General features: G+C 42.3%; 1 protein-coding gene across 1 annotated transcript in view; it reads right to left on the bottom strand.

Annotated features, from left to right (window-relative positions):
- Positions 1 to 15,641, bottom strand: part of slco3a1a (solute carrier organic anion transporter family member 3A1a) — a 34,041-nt gene extending 18,400 nt beyond the window's left edge. Inside the window, exons 1-2 of the mRNA XM_018664304.2 lie at positions 14,885 to 15,641; positions 8,760 to 9,216 (exon numbers count right to left, since the gene is read on the bottom strand). Coding sequence (XP_018519820.1) covers positions 8,760 to 9,216; positions 14,885 to 15,043 — 616 coding nt within the window. The 5' untranslated portion in view covers positions 15,044 to 15,641. The remainder of the gene's footprint in view (positions 1 to 8,759; positions 9,217 to 14,884) is intronic.
- Positions 15,642 to 16,765: the final 1,124 nt, after the last annotated feature.

Genomic DNA, 16,765 nt, shown 5'->3' with positions numbered 1-16,765 from the left:
CAATTATAATTACTGCCCACCTATTGATCAGAGTCCATTTAATTAGGCACTGTTATCCCTCACTCTCCACCATCAGTGATATGGGGATTAAGTGCTGAACATGCTTCTGAGTAATCCTAGGAGCCCACAGAGCAACCACTTACACACCACTCAATCAATGAGGCTTGGGATTTGTGGTAAAGCCACAGGCACGGTGGGAATCTGTATTTCCTGAGGAAAGTCCTTGTCCAAGGTCAGGACTGCTCATTTTTCAGACTGAATAATGAACAGTTAAGTGTACGGCAAGTCCGTGATGAAGCCTGACCGGCAGCCTGGCTCTCCATCCCTGTAAAGATCAGGCCAAGCAGAGTGACAGCTGCATCCTCCACAGCAGGAGCAGAGGAAGGACTAACTATCTCAATCCAATAGTAACGAAAAAAAAAAACACACAAAAAAAACAGCCCTAACAACCGTCCGTTTCTGTAGCAACGGCTTGCTGGTGATGCTGCTGTGTTTATGATCTGTCTCCTCCCACCTCTTATCCCCATGCTCCTCCCCCAGTGGATGACAAAAAAAATCCCCTTTTTAATCAGCAGTGACAGAGCCTGACCCAGATTGCCTGGAGAAGGCTGCATGGTGGCATGGTGAGGTTTACCGAGGCCACGGGATTCATGGTGGAGAGGAAAAAGGTGCCACATGCGTGTTTAGGCCAAAATAAAGGCCACGACTCAGCAGGGTGCCACACAGGGCACCTTTCAGGCTACTGAGCCTCATCTCCACTGCTGCAGATGGCAATCTAGGGGGAGAAAAAAAGAGAAACATGCTTGTGGCAATAGCCAGAAGCTTCAACATACGGCTCTGCAGGCTTTGGTGAGACAGCCTGAGGGTCTGATATCTGATATCTAACACTGATCCATTTCATACAGAGGTCTGACCTATTTACTGGCTTTCAAACTCACACTTTCTCAGTTCCCTGATGGTCCAGCTGAGGGATGAAAGGTTCATCAGGACACAGCAGTTGGCCTCCATCATCAGTGGAACTTTTTAAATTATCCTTAAAGGGTCACCTTCGCCAGGGCCGGTTTTACAAATATATTTCAGACTGGTATGTAGCATTAGACCAGGCTTGATTTTGCTCTTAGATTACTTTAATGCAAGTTAAAAAGATTTACAAAAACAACAACTGACTTATTTTAAACCTAAAAGGCTAACTTAGCTAGCAGCCATGTTTCTAGTAGCAATAAATGACAAAAAAGAGTCAAGAACTAGATAGCTTTGTGCAATTGATGAATAAAGACATCTATCTATATAGGTCTGACTTTAACTTTGATCCAAGCTGGAGTAAAAGTCTTTACTATCTTTGTTGGCTGACATGAAGCAGTATGCCTAAAGCTGCATTCTGCTGCTTATGGTCAACAGTCTGCCATGTTTCCTCCAGCTACATTAACCAGCGCACGTCAAGCAGTGGCCACATTTATAGGAAATATGCCAAGCTGAAAAACCTTTAAGTTCCAGGTGACATGATTAAACATATAGGGCTGCAACTTAGTATTCTATTTAGTATTAGTATTATTAGTATTCTATTTAATCACTGGATTCATTTATACATCGCTTTGATCCTTTTGTTTTTTCATTTGCTTGCATGCACACTCATGGATGGCTGCCAGGCACTGGGCAAACCACAAGTGTCTTGCTCAAGGACACTTCAACGTGAAGACAACCAGGGACTGAACCCCACACCGAGTCACAGTTTCTCAGCTTCTCTAACTCTTCCTCTTTTTCTGCATTCTGTTTTAAGATATTTCATTTTTTCTTAATGAGTAACTGTAAGCAGCTAAAATGTCATATATGAATCCCATGTCATCAATGCCACCACCAACTCTGAACCAGCATGACACAGCAGCACTTTTCAAATCTACAGCACATTAAAAATATTAGCCAAGACAAAATATATATGAAAAATATATATTCGAGTACGATCTTAAAAAACAAGGACAAATGGCTCAGGTAATGTTCATCTGCTTTCCTGTGTGTTGTCGCGTGTTTCCAACTGATCTGACCAGCCAGACATCCGACAGAGACGACGGCACTGACTGTAGCAAAACATGCACCAACATAATTATGGAGTCGCTGCCATACTATCCCACAAAAACAGCAGATTGACTGGGGGAGGTGATTCACTTCAGACGAGTGGACAGATGATGCGTCCTTCTGAGGCTACTACGCGCCCTGACACACAACAGAAATCTGGGAATGTAAAATAAATATATAAATAAATAAATAAATCAACCTTGTGCCATGTCCACACCCATCTGAGGTTAATTTAACATGCTCAGATAGTTTTGCATACCCGCCCCATCCGATTCACATCAGAACTCTGTGCAAACAAACAACTCTTCAATCAGCTCTTGTCATCTGCAGACAGCAGCTCTATGTTTTACCTCATCACTGCACAGGACGGAGAGATGGCCTTATTAGATTCAAGGAAGAGTGGCAGACTTAAATCAAATAACTCCCTCTGCTTAAATTTAATGAAACTTTCACTTGGGGCAGTCACTAATGAATCACTGTGACTTCCCATTTACTAAAGCAGGAGTGCTGTGAAGTGTTCAGTCTCCCCCTGATCAGCTTTATGTTGGCTCAGTTCCTCTCTGACTCCTCTACATGATGCGATACTCAAAAAGTATTCAGGGATAATTACTGATTAGCTTTGAGACACCAGCAGCATGTTGTTGACCAGTTGGATACAAGATAATCTCATGTTCACTGCCCTTTCTACCCTCTAGAACCAGACTAAAAGTAAATGTGCAGAGGGAGGGTAGGAAGGGAGGTGGGCAGGGACGGTGTGTTCAGAGCTGCAGGACAACACAAACGCCTCTGGGTCATTCAGCTCGTGGCGCTGCAGATTGCCGAGCCTCCTGTCACACGTGGCGGAAAGACAAGCCCACACAGTTCATTGCGGTGATGCAGAGGAGCAGCGGCTGGCTGATGAACGTTTTAATGCAACGCCGTTTATCATCTTGAGATAAAACAAACTGGTGTTGCTAGGCAAACTCAGCATGCAGCTTATGGCAGGGACGGAAAAACCCATTTAGAATCTAATCCTTCAAGATGACATTAACATGCACCGAGTTTAAGTAGCTTATATAAACGCCCTACTGCAGCAACTGTTTGAAGTCAGAGCATTTTAGCAGGAATGTTGACAAGTCTCTTGAGGATCCCTCTGAGACCTTTGTCACTGCAACTACTGCTATCGGTTTTCCTAACTAACCTGAAGCTAATTTTAGCCCTGCAGAGCTGAAGTGAACATAATATGATGAAATATAAAATTGCTGGAATACGTAGATTTGAAGAAATACACAGTAGCTGTGGTGAGAGAGAGTGCTACGGCCAGAGAATAAAATACAGCAAAAAATGGAGATATGAAAGGCAATGTTGATTAGACTTCTGCTCTCCAGGTAGAGGCAGTTATCTTGTCTCAGGCCATGATGGAAAAAAAGGACCTTTGTGTTTCCCCACAGCTCATCTGTCATTCCTAGTTTGGTAGTTTGGCACAGAGAGTGAGAGAGAAAGAGAAAGAGAAAGAGAAAGAGAGAGAGAGAGAGAGAGAGAGAGTCCCTCTGACAGGCTTGTGTTTGCAAATAAAACTCAGAGGCACTTCATACTCTGGGCCGCTGTGCTCCTGTATCAAGCAACTGCTGTCTGTCACTGGTGCATGAAGTTGTAAACTCCAAATCATGATTAGTCATCCCTTCTTGCAGTCAAAAGTCATAAATGAGAAATGACAAAAAATGACTTTAGCAACTCAATTTTTCCCCTGGTGGATGCTGGATTGGTATGTCATTCAGCAGGCCGAGGAAAAACACAAGATGTGTGTTTATTTGTAGAAATGAAGGAGGAATTAGCTAGAAAGCTCGAGTGGGTTGTTCAAACTAAGTGGCTCTTTTTTGGTTGTGTAAAGGGCTGTTGTCTGACAAGTAGTTAGTCAGTGTCAGAACACAGTGACGTTAATGCTTTATGCAAATGCAATTTAAAATCAACTAATTTGATTGACATGCAAAGACATTCTCTGATTATGTAGAAGGAGAAGCAACGACAATCAAGATGCAAAGATGTGGGTGTTGCCATGAGACCAATACATATAAAATATAATTTAAATATTATTTAAAAATCACATCAGGGACAGAAATGATGGTCGGTCAGTGCATCTGATCTGTTGATCTACCACCAGCAGGTCAAAATTAGACCTAGCCCAATACATACTAGTGCATTCTCACAGAGCTGCTGGCATGGCTGTAGGCCAGTGGTGGAAAAAGTATTCAGATGATTCACTTAAGCAGAAGTAGCAGGACAGAAGTGTGGATCTACTCTGTTGCAAAATGTTACTTAGCTAAAAGAACAGAAGTATTACAAAAAAATGTACTTACCTTATGAAAAGTAAAAGAAACCCTGTCAGTGTTACATTATTACATTATTGATTTTTTTTTTTACTGCTGATACATTTAAGTATAAGCACCATTTTAATGTTGTAACTGTTATATGACACAAAACTACTTCTTATACTATTAGCAGTTTAATCAATAATAACGCATCACATTTAATCTCTACAGGCCGTATTGTATGTACACTTTCAAAGCTCCTGCAGACCCGTAGTCCACCAACTTTCACTTACGTTGCCTAATCAAACCTCTTTTTGGGACTGTGTGGATCTGTACAAACTGTTTCATTGACATCTCTCTAACCTTTGTGTAGGTTTTCTTGTAACAGCTAGGGCTGGGAAACCTACCCAGTTATCATCCTTGCTGGCACACACATAACACAATTCCCAGCATAACTCCACCCAACTCATGCCAGACAAGAGAGCTAGTCACCAGAGTGATTGAAAAACACAAAAACAAACCTGGCTGGGTGTTTAATGTAGTGTAATAAATGTAGTGGCGTAGAACCATAAAGTCACATGACATGTAACTTACAAAGCAGAAATGTTATGTATGCTTTAGTAGACAAAAATGTGCTATTTTAAACTTCTTTTTAACAACTCAAGCAAGACTGAGAAAGAAGCTGCTTTGGAAAACTGCACTTAAAGCTCCTCTCCATCAGCATTTCTGAGTGTGATCATGTATTTCTTCTATTTATTATGCAACAAGCCATGTCCACATGTCCAAATGTGTGGGATTTTACATAAAAAGGCATGACACTGATGAATTAATGTCATACTTTGACTCTCCCTTATATGTACGATACCACCGGCACTCCATAGCGTACATTACAGTTTAATGAAGAAATGCCATGAAATGCTGTTTAAAAGCTTCTGAAACCTGCAGCAGCAGCTGGGTGGAGATTGTGCTGAACCACACACAACATCAGCTCCAAACCCTTCTCTGTGTGTCCTGTACAGTATATTTATGCAGTTGGGGGTCCTGTGGGAAGAGCCAGAATTAGCAGTGGATAGTGAAAGGTCATAGAGCAGTGGGAATAGAGATCCTGTTGACGCAATCTGTCCAATCATATTTATTTCCTTTGGCCAGAGACGAGTGCCTACGTCTAGACTCTATGAACCAAAACAACACAATCCCATAAAATACATGTGTTTATGTTTGGCCCTGCTTTTAAAGCTGCTTTTTGATGGCGGTGGTGACTGCATTCAAACCGGTATTTTGAACTCACTGAAGTACTTCCTTTTAAGAAGAACATGCACCACTTAGCAGCATGAGCGCCTAAAAAAATCTTAACAATGACACTGAACATATTGTAGCCAGGGAGAGAAAAAGAGTTTTTTTAAGAGTCAGAACAGACGTTTGCCTGAGTGTGTTTTACAGTTGTTTAAACAGCAGTAAGCCACGTCTGCTGCTGTATACACAGTAAAAGCAGGCAGTCGGAGCCTCTGGAGGAGTTGTTTTTCACAGGCCTGTGTGGTATGCATGTACGTCCCGGCCCACTCAGACCCACCTCATGGCTGGCTGGTTGGCATTCCTGCCTCGCTCTGTAATTATGGCTCATCTCCAGGCCTCTCGGCTCTCTGCTCTCCCTGTACCGCCATGCTCCTAACACGGCAGGGACCTGCCTCTGTCGAAAGGCGCGCACTTTTCACCTGGCCATTTCGTTCATGCTCTAATTTTAATAACACATTGCCTTGTAAGAATGTGCTTTGACAACAGCGGAGGGAAACAGATGCAGCAGAGGGAAAAAAAAGCAGCTTCAATTACACTTGGTGTCATATATCATAAATAGGGGTTAATTGTGATGTTTTTAAACCTTGAGCTGAAATTATGTGATACCAAATGAAAAGAAATTAATTAAAGAATTACAAAGAAGCAAGTCCTTTGCTGTCTCCCATTTAGTGTGTGAAAGAGCTTTAACACCTGATGCTGTGAAGGAGTCTACATGTCAAGCAGCATGTAGATTTTTGTAATCTGGTAGCATGAAAATGAGGGCGCAGGGGGGAGCAGAGGAAGTTTTACTTTACGTGCTCATACAACACATCTGTGGAAGTGTAAAGTTTCTGGTCTCAGATTCAAGAGGTGTTTTCCTCTCTAATTTTCTTCCCCCCAAACCTGTCTGCAGACACAAAATAACCTGACAGAGATGATATCCTATCTTAAATTCGATAATCTTGTGGTGTTGGTGCCGATATGATGTGTTAACAGAGCTGAAAATGAAACATAAGACTGAAGCCGAAACCTGCAGAACTTGTAGAAACAAAACAGAAAATAAGCAAATATTTAGACTAACTCTAACTAAACTCAACTTTCTGTCGCTGCTTCAACAATGTGAACTTGTTGACGTAAACTGATGAAAAATCCAAATACATTATCAGTACGTGAAAGGAAATCTCACAGAATTTCAGACAATCTACTCCATTCATACAGCTAGGGGCACATGACAAGCCTGCAGCAGAAGGATTAGGACGATCAGCTGAGTGCGACTCAATACCACATTGTTCCACGCTGCTCACCGCTTGTTTTTCCTCCGACTCTGCTCGCAGCTTATCGGAGGAGGACAGAACCAAATCCCCCTCCCCACCACCACTGGCACCTTACGCCTGCCAAACTTCAATCACTCACAGTCCACTTTCCAACGTAAACTGTTAACAAGCCACTGTGGTGATGCCAAAATGTCAAAGCCCTTTGTGCTACTTTTTCATGCTCTTTATTGTTTCAAACAAAGCTCTAGGTGCTCGCTGTAAAAACAGCTCATGTTCAGGACAAACAAATACCGTGAACGGCAATTAAGAAAATCAGCTTTGGGGCTTGAGATTACAGACTGCACACTGCCGCCTTTGTTCGCGGGTCACATCTGTATTTGAGTGACAAAAGAACAGCCACACAGCAGCATGCTGTGTGAATGTATCAGAAAGGGTGTGTGCCAGCCTGAACTCATCCTCCATTCAGGCCCTCATTGTCTCTGCTCCACGCTGATAACACAAAAACACACACTATGCAAACACATCTCATCTACTCCATCAAAGGCTGATGTGGCAGTCTGGACAACAAATTAAAGGCAGGTCACACTCAAAACAAAGAAACATACTATTATATGGATTAGTGGCTGTGGTTCACTGTGGAAAGGTTTACCATGCAGGAATGCCTCTTAAAAAGCTGCTGTTTTTAACTTCAAGCAAATAGTTTTGAGAAGTATGCTCACTCTCTCGCTTGCCAAGACTTAGATGAAAAGACTGACCAGTCTCATGTCTGTATGGCAACCAGAGCTAGCAGCTAGTTAGTATAGCTTAGCATCAAGACTGCTCCATACACCTGCTAACCATAGAGCTGTCATTTTTGCAAGCAAGATATAACATGATAATTAGAGAGCTTTGGAGTTGCTGATATGGGATTGTTTTTTACCTTCAGACAGAACCAGGCTACCTCTTTTCCTTTGTTTCCAGTCTTTGTGCTAAGCTAAACAACTGCTGGCTCCAGCAACATTCTTACCATTCAGACATGAATTGAAGGGGCACTGATTTTCTCATCAAACTCTGGGCAAGAAAGCAAGTAGGCATACTTCCCAGAATGTCCAACTATTCCTTTAATATCTGTTGGTCTTTAGAGCAAAGTTCAATGTTCAGAATATGTGTTTATTAGCACAGTGACATGTCACTGGGTAGTTCTTCCTTTAAATACATAGATTCACATAAAAAGCTACAGAAGTGCAAATCCTCCATGGCTTAATGAGAAAAGTATTAAAGCTACCTTCTGCATAGCAACATAGAAAAATATACATATCACAGCAAATACATATCCCTAAACAGCCATTGTGCATTCAGAATCCTGCACAGAAAGCACTTTGAATGCACCTTTAAACCTTGAAGAGCCACATCAGCACCATCTTGCCTTTGAGAGAGGGACTGAGCAAAGCAGAGACATTTCACCTCTATCTGGCCTCTTCACCGCTGAAACCTGTGTAATGGAGATTAAAAAGCTCTGAGATGTGCTCGCCTGGCACTCGTGAACAGGCCTGTGCTTGAACAAAGGGAGATGGTGTGCAGCAGAAGAGCACAAATACACTATATGTGCATACTGTGTTGACTCAAACTACGCAAACATCGCACCTGATGGCGATGAACAAACAGGTTCGTGGCTGGCTTTCCGCTGTACTGGTTTTCAGCCTTGGGAAATCAGTGTGCTGCAGTAAATAGATTTCTAGTTTCCAGTGTGATAATCATCTATTTCCTTAAACAGTAATTTAATTCAGCCAATGATTCTCAGTCCTTCCTTCACAGTGGCCTTTTGCAATCAGGATTTTCAACATTTTGTTTTTACAGTTTTATGAACATGGCTCACCTATATAGAGTGAGGAGTCTTTCTTCTTCACGTGATCATCAATATAGGACACCCCTAGAGGCTGCACCGGCGTGGCTCCGATCCCCAGCAGGACCTGGGCTCCGATCAGCAGCAGGTACATCATGTTGGTGTTGGCCTTGTTGGCGCACACTTTGTCCTCTGCCAGCTGGGCGTCCCTGCTGCTGGTGTTTGAGCAGTCATCCCGACCTGCGTCAGTCCTCCACATTTCTCCTATCTCATACTGATTTGTTAGAAACTCCGGGAGAGCTGAGAGAAGGGCGCCAAGCGCCATGACGATGCCCCCGCAGCCTATCAGACGCGGGCGATGTGCCTTGGCCCCAAAGTAGCTGACAAACAGGATCAGTGCCAGGTTGCCTATCTCGAAGCTGCTGGCTATCACTCCAACGTCAGCACTTTGCAGGTTGAACCGCCGCTCCAGGGTGGTCAGCACACTCACCTGAAAACAACAACAGAGCATAAAATGAAATCAGGGTTGTAGGAATGATGCTGAACGAAGCATAAAGTGTGCAACAAAATACAAAATCAAGGATGTGGGAATATCAAGTCACCCACTGAAAGAGAAAATTCATTGTACGATTTATCAGAATACACACAAGCATTTTGACTCTATACCTGGTGAAAATGCACACAGAAGGTATTTTGAGGTGACATGTAAATGCAAACCACAATATGATTCTGTCCGGCAAGTTGACAGGACACCTAACTCTGCCTCTTCCTCCTAGCTTAAACAATCTTGTTAAAAGCTAGTGGTAGCAGTAGCTAGCAAGTCCTCCCTCACAAAAAGTGATTTTAAAACAGATGATGCTCATCTACAAGTCTACCAGGTCCACCCAACTAAGTTGCATGTTAAGGCCCAATCATAAAAATGGAACTAACAAGGACACTTAATAATACTGCTGGTAAAGGAAAAAGCCTGAGGACCGGATGTCATTATCCAGATACAGATCACATTAATACCATGTGGAAACGTTGCCCATATTTGAGTCTTTTGGACATGCTCTTGGGGAAATCATCAGTCATGCAGTTTTAAACCGTGTCTTTCCACTGGAATATCATGAGCTGCTCAGATGTTCCACACTGTGTTTCCTCCCCACCAACAGGCCTCTGTTTCTGATTAGCCGCACGCAGCAACATTTACTTCCACAGCTTTGAACGGCTTGTCGCGAGCTCCTCTCTTTTTCACCCAGCTGTCATCCACACAAGAGTTGGAGCCTACCAATGACTTCCAGCTGTATCAAACACAGCAGAATGGTTGTTCACAATACAGTTTGTCAGATGTGATTCAGAGGCCAGTGATTAAATACTGTTGGATAGTAAAGCCTTTATGAAATGAAGCATAATCAATCTGTTGTATAGCAAGGGCAAGGATGTGTTTGCTTGTGATACGTGTGAACGGTCTCTCTGTGCCATGTGAACCACGGAGTCACATTTAAACAGTTATCAAGCTATTTTCAGATCTGTCCCAAACTGTCCTTGAAAGGGCATCACAATTTTCCATTTCCCCACCGGCTCAGTTGAAGAGTTTTGATTGAGCTCTAAAAAAAGGATCCTGCCAACACAAACATCCCGCTCTGAAAAAGAGTGACTTCAGTGTGAGATGAATCGACTTGCGGTTGAGTTGTTGGAACATCTCTCCGTCAAATGCTACATTATGTCCATTTAATGTACACACTGGATTTGGGTTTGGAGCAGAAGTTGTTTCAACAACAGCTCAGTGTTTTAGGGTCAAATGTGGAAGTCAACTGAAAATCATCTTTGTTTTTATGCAACTTCCACCTTTTAACTTGACTTTAAGCATCATACTTTGTTACATACAAAACAATCACACAGTAATAGTTCCTTCCTGTAAGAGGAATAGGAATGTAGTTTAAACACCGTACACTTGTGTCACATGTTGGAACGCAACAATATTCTTGAAAAAAGGTATTATAGGGGGGTTATTTTTCACTTTGTTGCATTTAGCATGTATCATGAACTTTTGACTTCAGGGACATCTGGGTCCTCTTTGGTTTTCCTCTTTGTGTATCTAAAACAGACGCCTACATTACAGTCTAAACACCAGATGTGGTGCTGAATCAAGAACAGGAAAAATATGTTTTAGAGTTATAAGATTTTGAAAATGTACTTGGTCTTCTATGATATTACAATCTGTCCTGAGGCAGAGAGGAAAGCCTTCAGCCCTGACCGGATGCTTGGTTTTAAACTATGATCTGTTTCTAAAATTGCCTGTCCTGTTTGAGACAAGAATCAATGCATAACAGATGAGGAGATGTCACTGTCAACTAAGACAAACGCTGTACATTTGCTTTGTCACTGGAGTTTTTTTTTTTTTCTTTTAAAGTTGTCCTCTGTGACTTTAAGAAGTCAGAAGTGACAGCAGGTCATTCTCGCAGCTGCTCTCAACACAACTGCACTGACTCCTTCACTACAGATCAAAGCACGGGGAAGATGATTTTTGGGAGCGGTTCGGGCCAATGTCCTTCAGTGATGTTGAGTGGATGGAAAACTTCAGAATGAGTCATGACGTTTCTGGCCCTTGGGCAGCTCTTTCTCACAAATGCGAAACACACTGGACTGGGCTAGCATTCACGCCTGGCTGGCTCCGCCTTCCCCTCGGCTGGGATCTGATCGCAACGTTGCCTCATCCTGTTCTCAGAGACGACGCCAAGCCCAAATAACCTGTTGACAGTGTGGCTTTAGCTCTACACAGACAGTAACGCTGCAGTGAAGTATAGCAAAGAGTGATGCCATTATCTAATCGGATCCCATCCCTTTATGGGAGGCCTGAGTGTGTGTGTGTGTGTGAGTACGACTGACGACTTCTGCAGTGGAAACACAGTTAAGCTCTCGTCTCCAGGTTCAACATGTTTGTGCACTTCCACTGTGACTTAACAGGCAGCCTTCCAGGAGGATTAAAACCAGAAGAAATTATATGGGAAAAAACCCGAGTGGATTGCAGACTGGTCAGCGGTCACGACCGCATTTTGCCCGGATAACAACTTAAAACAGTGGAAATGTTTAATCGGTTGCATGGTAACAAAACAAACCCTGTCACGCCACGTGACATCCCATCACCTAACAGTGGAGTGAGTCTTGTCTGAGCACAAGGAATCCCAACTTCCACCGACTTATTTCAGGATGTACTGACAGAGTCTGTATTACCAGCATGCAGAAAAAGCTGCTCAATGCTGACATTCACTTCAGCACATTAAGGTTTAGCAGTGACGTGAAAGTGCTGATATGGTGCTATTTGTGAAGGCAAAGCAGCTGTTTATAAGTGAAGCCTTGGCTATTTAGAATCATTTCCACTCTGGTTTATGAGGTGTAACTTACTGAAGGTTGACTGAAGGTTAGCTAAATGCACTTCAACTGTTCTAAATGAGCTATTTTTAAGAGCTGTTTTATTGAGTCTAAAAGAAGCTACATCTATAATATCAGCTGTGAGCCTTTATAAAATTGATCTTTATCTTTTATTCTTGTGCTTTGACTTCAGGTGCAGGTTAATGGCGACACTGTTTAATGGAAAAGCCCAAGGCTGACACAGCAGTAAGAAATTACCTGGGAGTGAATGTTATAAATTATGTGTATATATTAACCTGAAACTGAATCATTTAAACGTTAATTAATGGATGAATAAGATGACTAAATAAGTATTACCTGGACTTATACTGACATCTAATATAGTTTTAAAAAGACAATAATGTTCCTGTTGAGCAGTTTGGGCTTCTCCAGTCAGCTGATTCAGTGCGACTGCAGTTTGACAGGTTTGCTCAGCTGAGACCAACACAGTTCAGGCTCAGGTGTTAGTCGCACTTTGCAGCTCGAGCTCTGAAGTGTCAGATTTGGTTCTTATCAGGGAAGTGTTACTCTAACCAACAGAGCTTAGACCCTCAGGTGCTGCATACACAGAAGTCACAAATAGAGGTTCCTGAGGTTTGACACATAATATTAACTCTACAATTAAAATCAGCTAAAATTAACTGCAACACCTGTGACAGCACGCTCAACTCTACAGCCTCTTCTGGTACATTTTTAGAGTTCTCTGATGTCAAAAGGCTGCTATGCAAACTTTTCCACAAAATACACTTGTTTCTGTAGTTTTTCATTGGTTAAAACAAGACAACTCCAATGACTGCACTGTAAATTAAGTAGAATCAACTCAGATTATCAGTACTTGTGTTGACTTTACGATAAGTAATTTAAGAGTACTTCAGAGCTCCTCTTGCACAACTAAGGATTTAATCAATGACACAGCCTAAACTGAAGGGGGAACTAGGGAATTTTTGTCCCGTTGGCCTCAAAAATGACTGAGATGAACAATTATCAATCAATTAATTGAGCAATTGTTTCAGCTAAACACACAACTATTGAACTATATGACTTTATAACTAAACAGTGATGCCAGTAAATTAATGTCTTAGTTTTAAAGAAGGGATTCAAGTGACGTCCCATGTTATGCCTTCTGTTATCTATGAAATGACTACTCGATTTACAGAAAAATAATCAGCCACTATTGTAATCATCGAATAATCACGTTAGTTATTTATGAAGCAAAAGCAGAGATAAAATTCAACAATTTCTCAGGTGACAGCTTCTCAAATTTTGACATTTTTCCAATAAAAAACAGTAAAAATATCAAAAGGGAGTTTCTGAGAAGTTAGAAAAACCGAGATAATCCGGAAACAATGATATCGCAGTCAAATCAGTACTTCTGTGGTATTTGCAGGTTGATAATCAGGCTGCTAAATCAGGACACGCAGCATGTTGCTAAGTGTCTTGAACTGTAAGCAGCTCACAGGAAGCAAAGGGGCCATGATAATTGAGTTTTGTCCCTTCGCTGCCAGCAAAAACTCTTTAAGTCCCATCATCCAATCAGAGATACCACAGCAGCTCAAAGGTAGGTTGACACCAGTTCACCAGATTGTCACTGAAGCAGGTGCCTTATGCCTAGTCCATGTAAATAAAGCTCCATGTAAACGAGCTCTATTCTGCTGCTGCCCGTGAGAAGTCCAGAAAGCCTTGTGTATTTGTCTAAGTAAATGACCCAAAACCTCACCTGAAGCTGCAGGTTTATTATTCAAACTGTCTGAGCAGGTGGGCAAAACATATGTCATAAAAAAAGCAGAACTGTGATGCCTGTCTTATCAGAAATAAATGAAGAAAAGAGGAAGAACTTGGCTGTAAGTGGCACCGCCTTGCTCTGCTCTGTGGCAGCTCCGAGCTGCAGGATGCTTGATGCTCAGCAGGTCCACCAAAAGAGAAGATAAGATGTTCCACTCCAAATATGGCCAAGGCATTTAGGGTTTAGTTTATTAATTGCAGCTGAGCTGAGGAAACAGTGTGATTCATGGAGAATAAACACTGCTAATGTCGAAACTAAATGTTCACAGCGGTTGCCAGAGGCTGTGTAGCTCCTCTGGGACACTTTGAGGAACATTTTGGAGCGCTTCAGGGAGAGCTTTGTCCCACAAAATCTATATTAGTCTCCGAATGCTTTCAGACTTTGCTGTGTTGATTTTTTTTTCATTGCAACCAGATCATAAAGATGCACATTTAAAGTTTGTGAGTAATAGTAAAACTGAAAGAGTGAGTAAAACTAAAAACTAGGAAACAGGAGGGAAGGGAAGAGGGAACATCCTTGACCTTGAATGTCATTTTGGGCAAAATCAGCCGGTGACTGCCTTCTTAAATATAAAGACTATTTATTATTATTATTATTATTATTCTTAGTGCCAAACAAAGATTAAAGGTTCACCCTTTGGTGTTTGCGTGGATGAACAGAAATTGGCTCAGTTTGAGCTGGGATGCATTCTAGACAAATTAGACATAATGCCAGGCAAGCAGTGGCATATTTTCTCACAATAATAACTAACACGGGACAGCTGAGAAGCATGAAATCTGTCCCGCGGGGCTGCACTTTCCCGTGCAGGAGACGGCTTTCTATCTCATGTCACGGCCATCGCTCATCAGCACGTTATCTAGTCCAAAGCGTGTACTAAAGAGAAGCAGAAACGCCTTCAAATGCCAAGTGTCTCGGTTTCACACTGCAACGGTGCAGGCAGTGTAGAGTCCTGCTTTATGAGTTCGGCTTGTGTTGCACTCACCAGGTATGCTCCGACGGTGCCCTGTGCCAACATGAGGGCGCATTCCGATATCAAGAATATCTTGATATTAGAGAAGCATGAGGAGTTTTTGCGGAGGCCGTCTGTTTCCAGCATGTCCCCGCCACTCCGGTCCGAGTCCCGGTGCTTCTTCACCTGCATTGTTACTTTTTCCTCTCTTTTTTTACCCACACAACACTGCGAGAGAGCCAAAACACACACACACACACACACACACACGCGTACAGGAGGGTAACCGCAGGGAACACACTGGTAGGCACAGTGTTTCGCTTTCCCCCTCCTCCTGAAGACTACATTCGCGGCGCTCCTTGTCGCTGTGTGTCCTGTTTCGGTAATGTGTCCTCTTTCATCTGACGAGGCTACGAAGCACACGTCCAAACTCCGCGGGGCTCTGCGGGCCGTCTGCCCCTAAACATTGCGCCCTCGACGACGCACAGGAACATGTGAACTCCCTGAAGGTGTTTGCGAAGGCACAAGTGAACCACGGGCGCGCGAATCTCTGTCAGATCGCATGTTTCCGTCGCAGTGTCTTTGTGGACTTCAGCTGCAGGTGAAGGGCTTGGGTCACAGGCGTCTTCTTCTTCTTCTTCTTCTTTTTCTCCTCCTCCTCCTCCTCCTCTCCTAACTCCTGTCGCCGCTCCGGACTGTCATAGTCCTTCACGCACAATGACTGCTCTCTGTCTCTGAGCTCCCACCTCTTTCCCCTACTGTACTCTCCTCCAGTGTGAGCACATGCGCGGCCCTAGAGGCGCTGTGTAGCAGCATCACAAGTCTGCTCAACTTGCCTCTGACTTATCACTACATTAGTCCTGTGGGGGCCCGTGTGTACATTTGTGTGCATGTCTGTGAGTTTAAAGCTCCTTACTGCCTTTTTCTGATCACATTAAATCCGCATGTCTGTAGTGCTGTGTGGGAATTTTGTTTGGTCTCAGGGCTGCATTATAGGATTATTTTAGGGCTGAAACTGAGGTCGAGTCGATGTACAGATTTGATCGATTAATCGTCATTTATCAAGGAAAAACACCTAATGTTCTCTTGTTCTGGCTGAAATGAATATCTGAGGACAGTTTTAGACAGTAAGTCTGTAGTCAATAAACTACATTCACATTGAGAAGTTGGAACAACAGATTTTTTAAAAATATTTTTTGTTTTAAAAAAGGTCTTAAATGATTAATCTATTAACAAATAAATTGTTGCTGATTATTTTTCTGGCAATTGACATTTCATCAGTTCTGTTCATAACTACACCTATATCTGAATTAGATGGACTGCAGCTTAAATGACCGGAACCATCAAATGTTGATGCAATTTATTTATTTATTTTTTAAAATAAAAAATAGTGCAACATTTTGGGAATTACACTTACTTGCTTTCTTGCAGATGAGAAGTTTAATACCACTCTCATGTCTGTCTGTTAAATATGAACCAGCAGCCAGTTAGCTTAGCTTAGCATAACACTAGAACAAGGGGTAAGCCTGGCTTTGTCAAAACCATGATCCAAACCAAGAAATAGTCTGGTACATACTGTAACTTACCATAAAAGCCAAGTTTTTGTATAAATTATACAAGAAATGACTTGTTAATTATTGAGCTTTAGAGATGCTTGACTGGTGGATTTTGTTTACTTTTGACAGAGCCCTGTTTCCTGTCTTCGTGCTAAACCAGGCTACATCTTTACTGGACAAACATGAGAGTGATATTGATCTTCTCACACTTAAATCAATTATCAAAATATCTGCTGAATGCACTGCAGCATTTGCTCTTTAACAGTGCTTTGGTGAAGGAGCTGTAATGTTTGCACGGTACGTTTCCAACATTTATTATTGGATTATCATGTTGTCAGCATGTCTGGGATGAGGTATT

This window comes from Lates calcarifer, linkage group LG10 (assembly GCF_001640805.2).
Source record: "Lates calcarifer isolate ASB-BC8 linkage group LG10, TLL_Latcal_v3, whole genome shotgun sequence".
Taxonomy (NCBI): Eukaryota; Metazoa; Chordata; class Actinopteri; family Centropomidae; genus Lates; species Lates calcarifer.
This window is presented reverse-complemented; position numbering and strand designations above follow the sequence as displayed.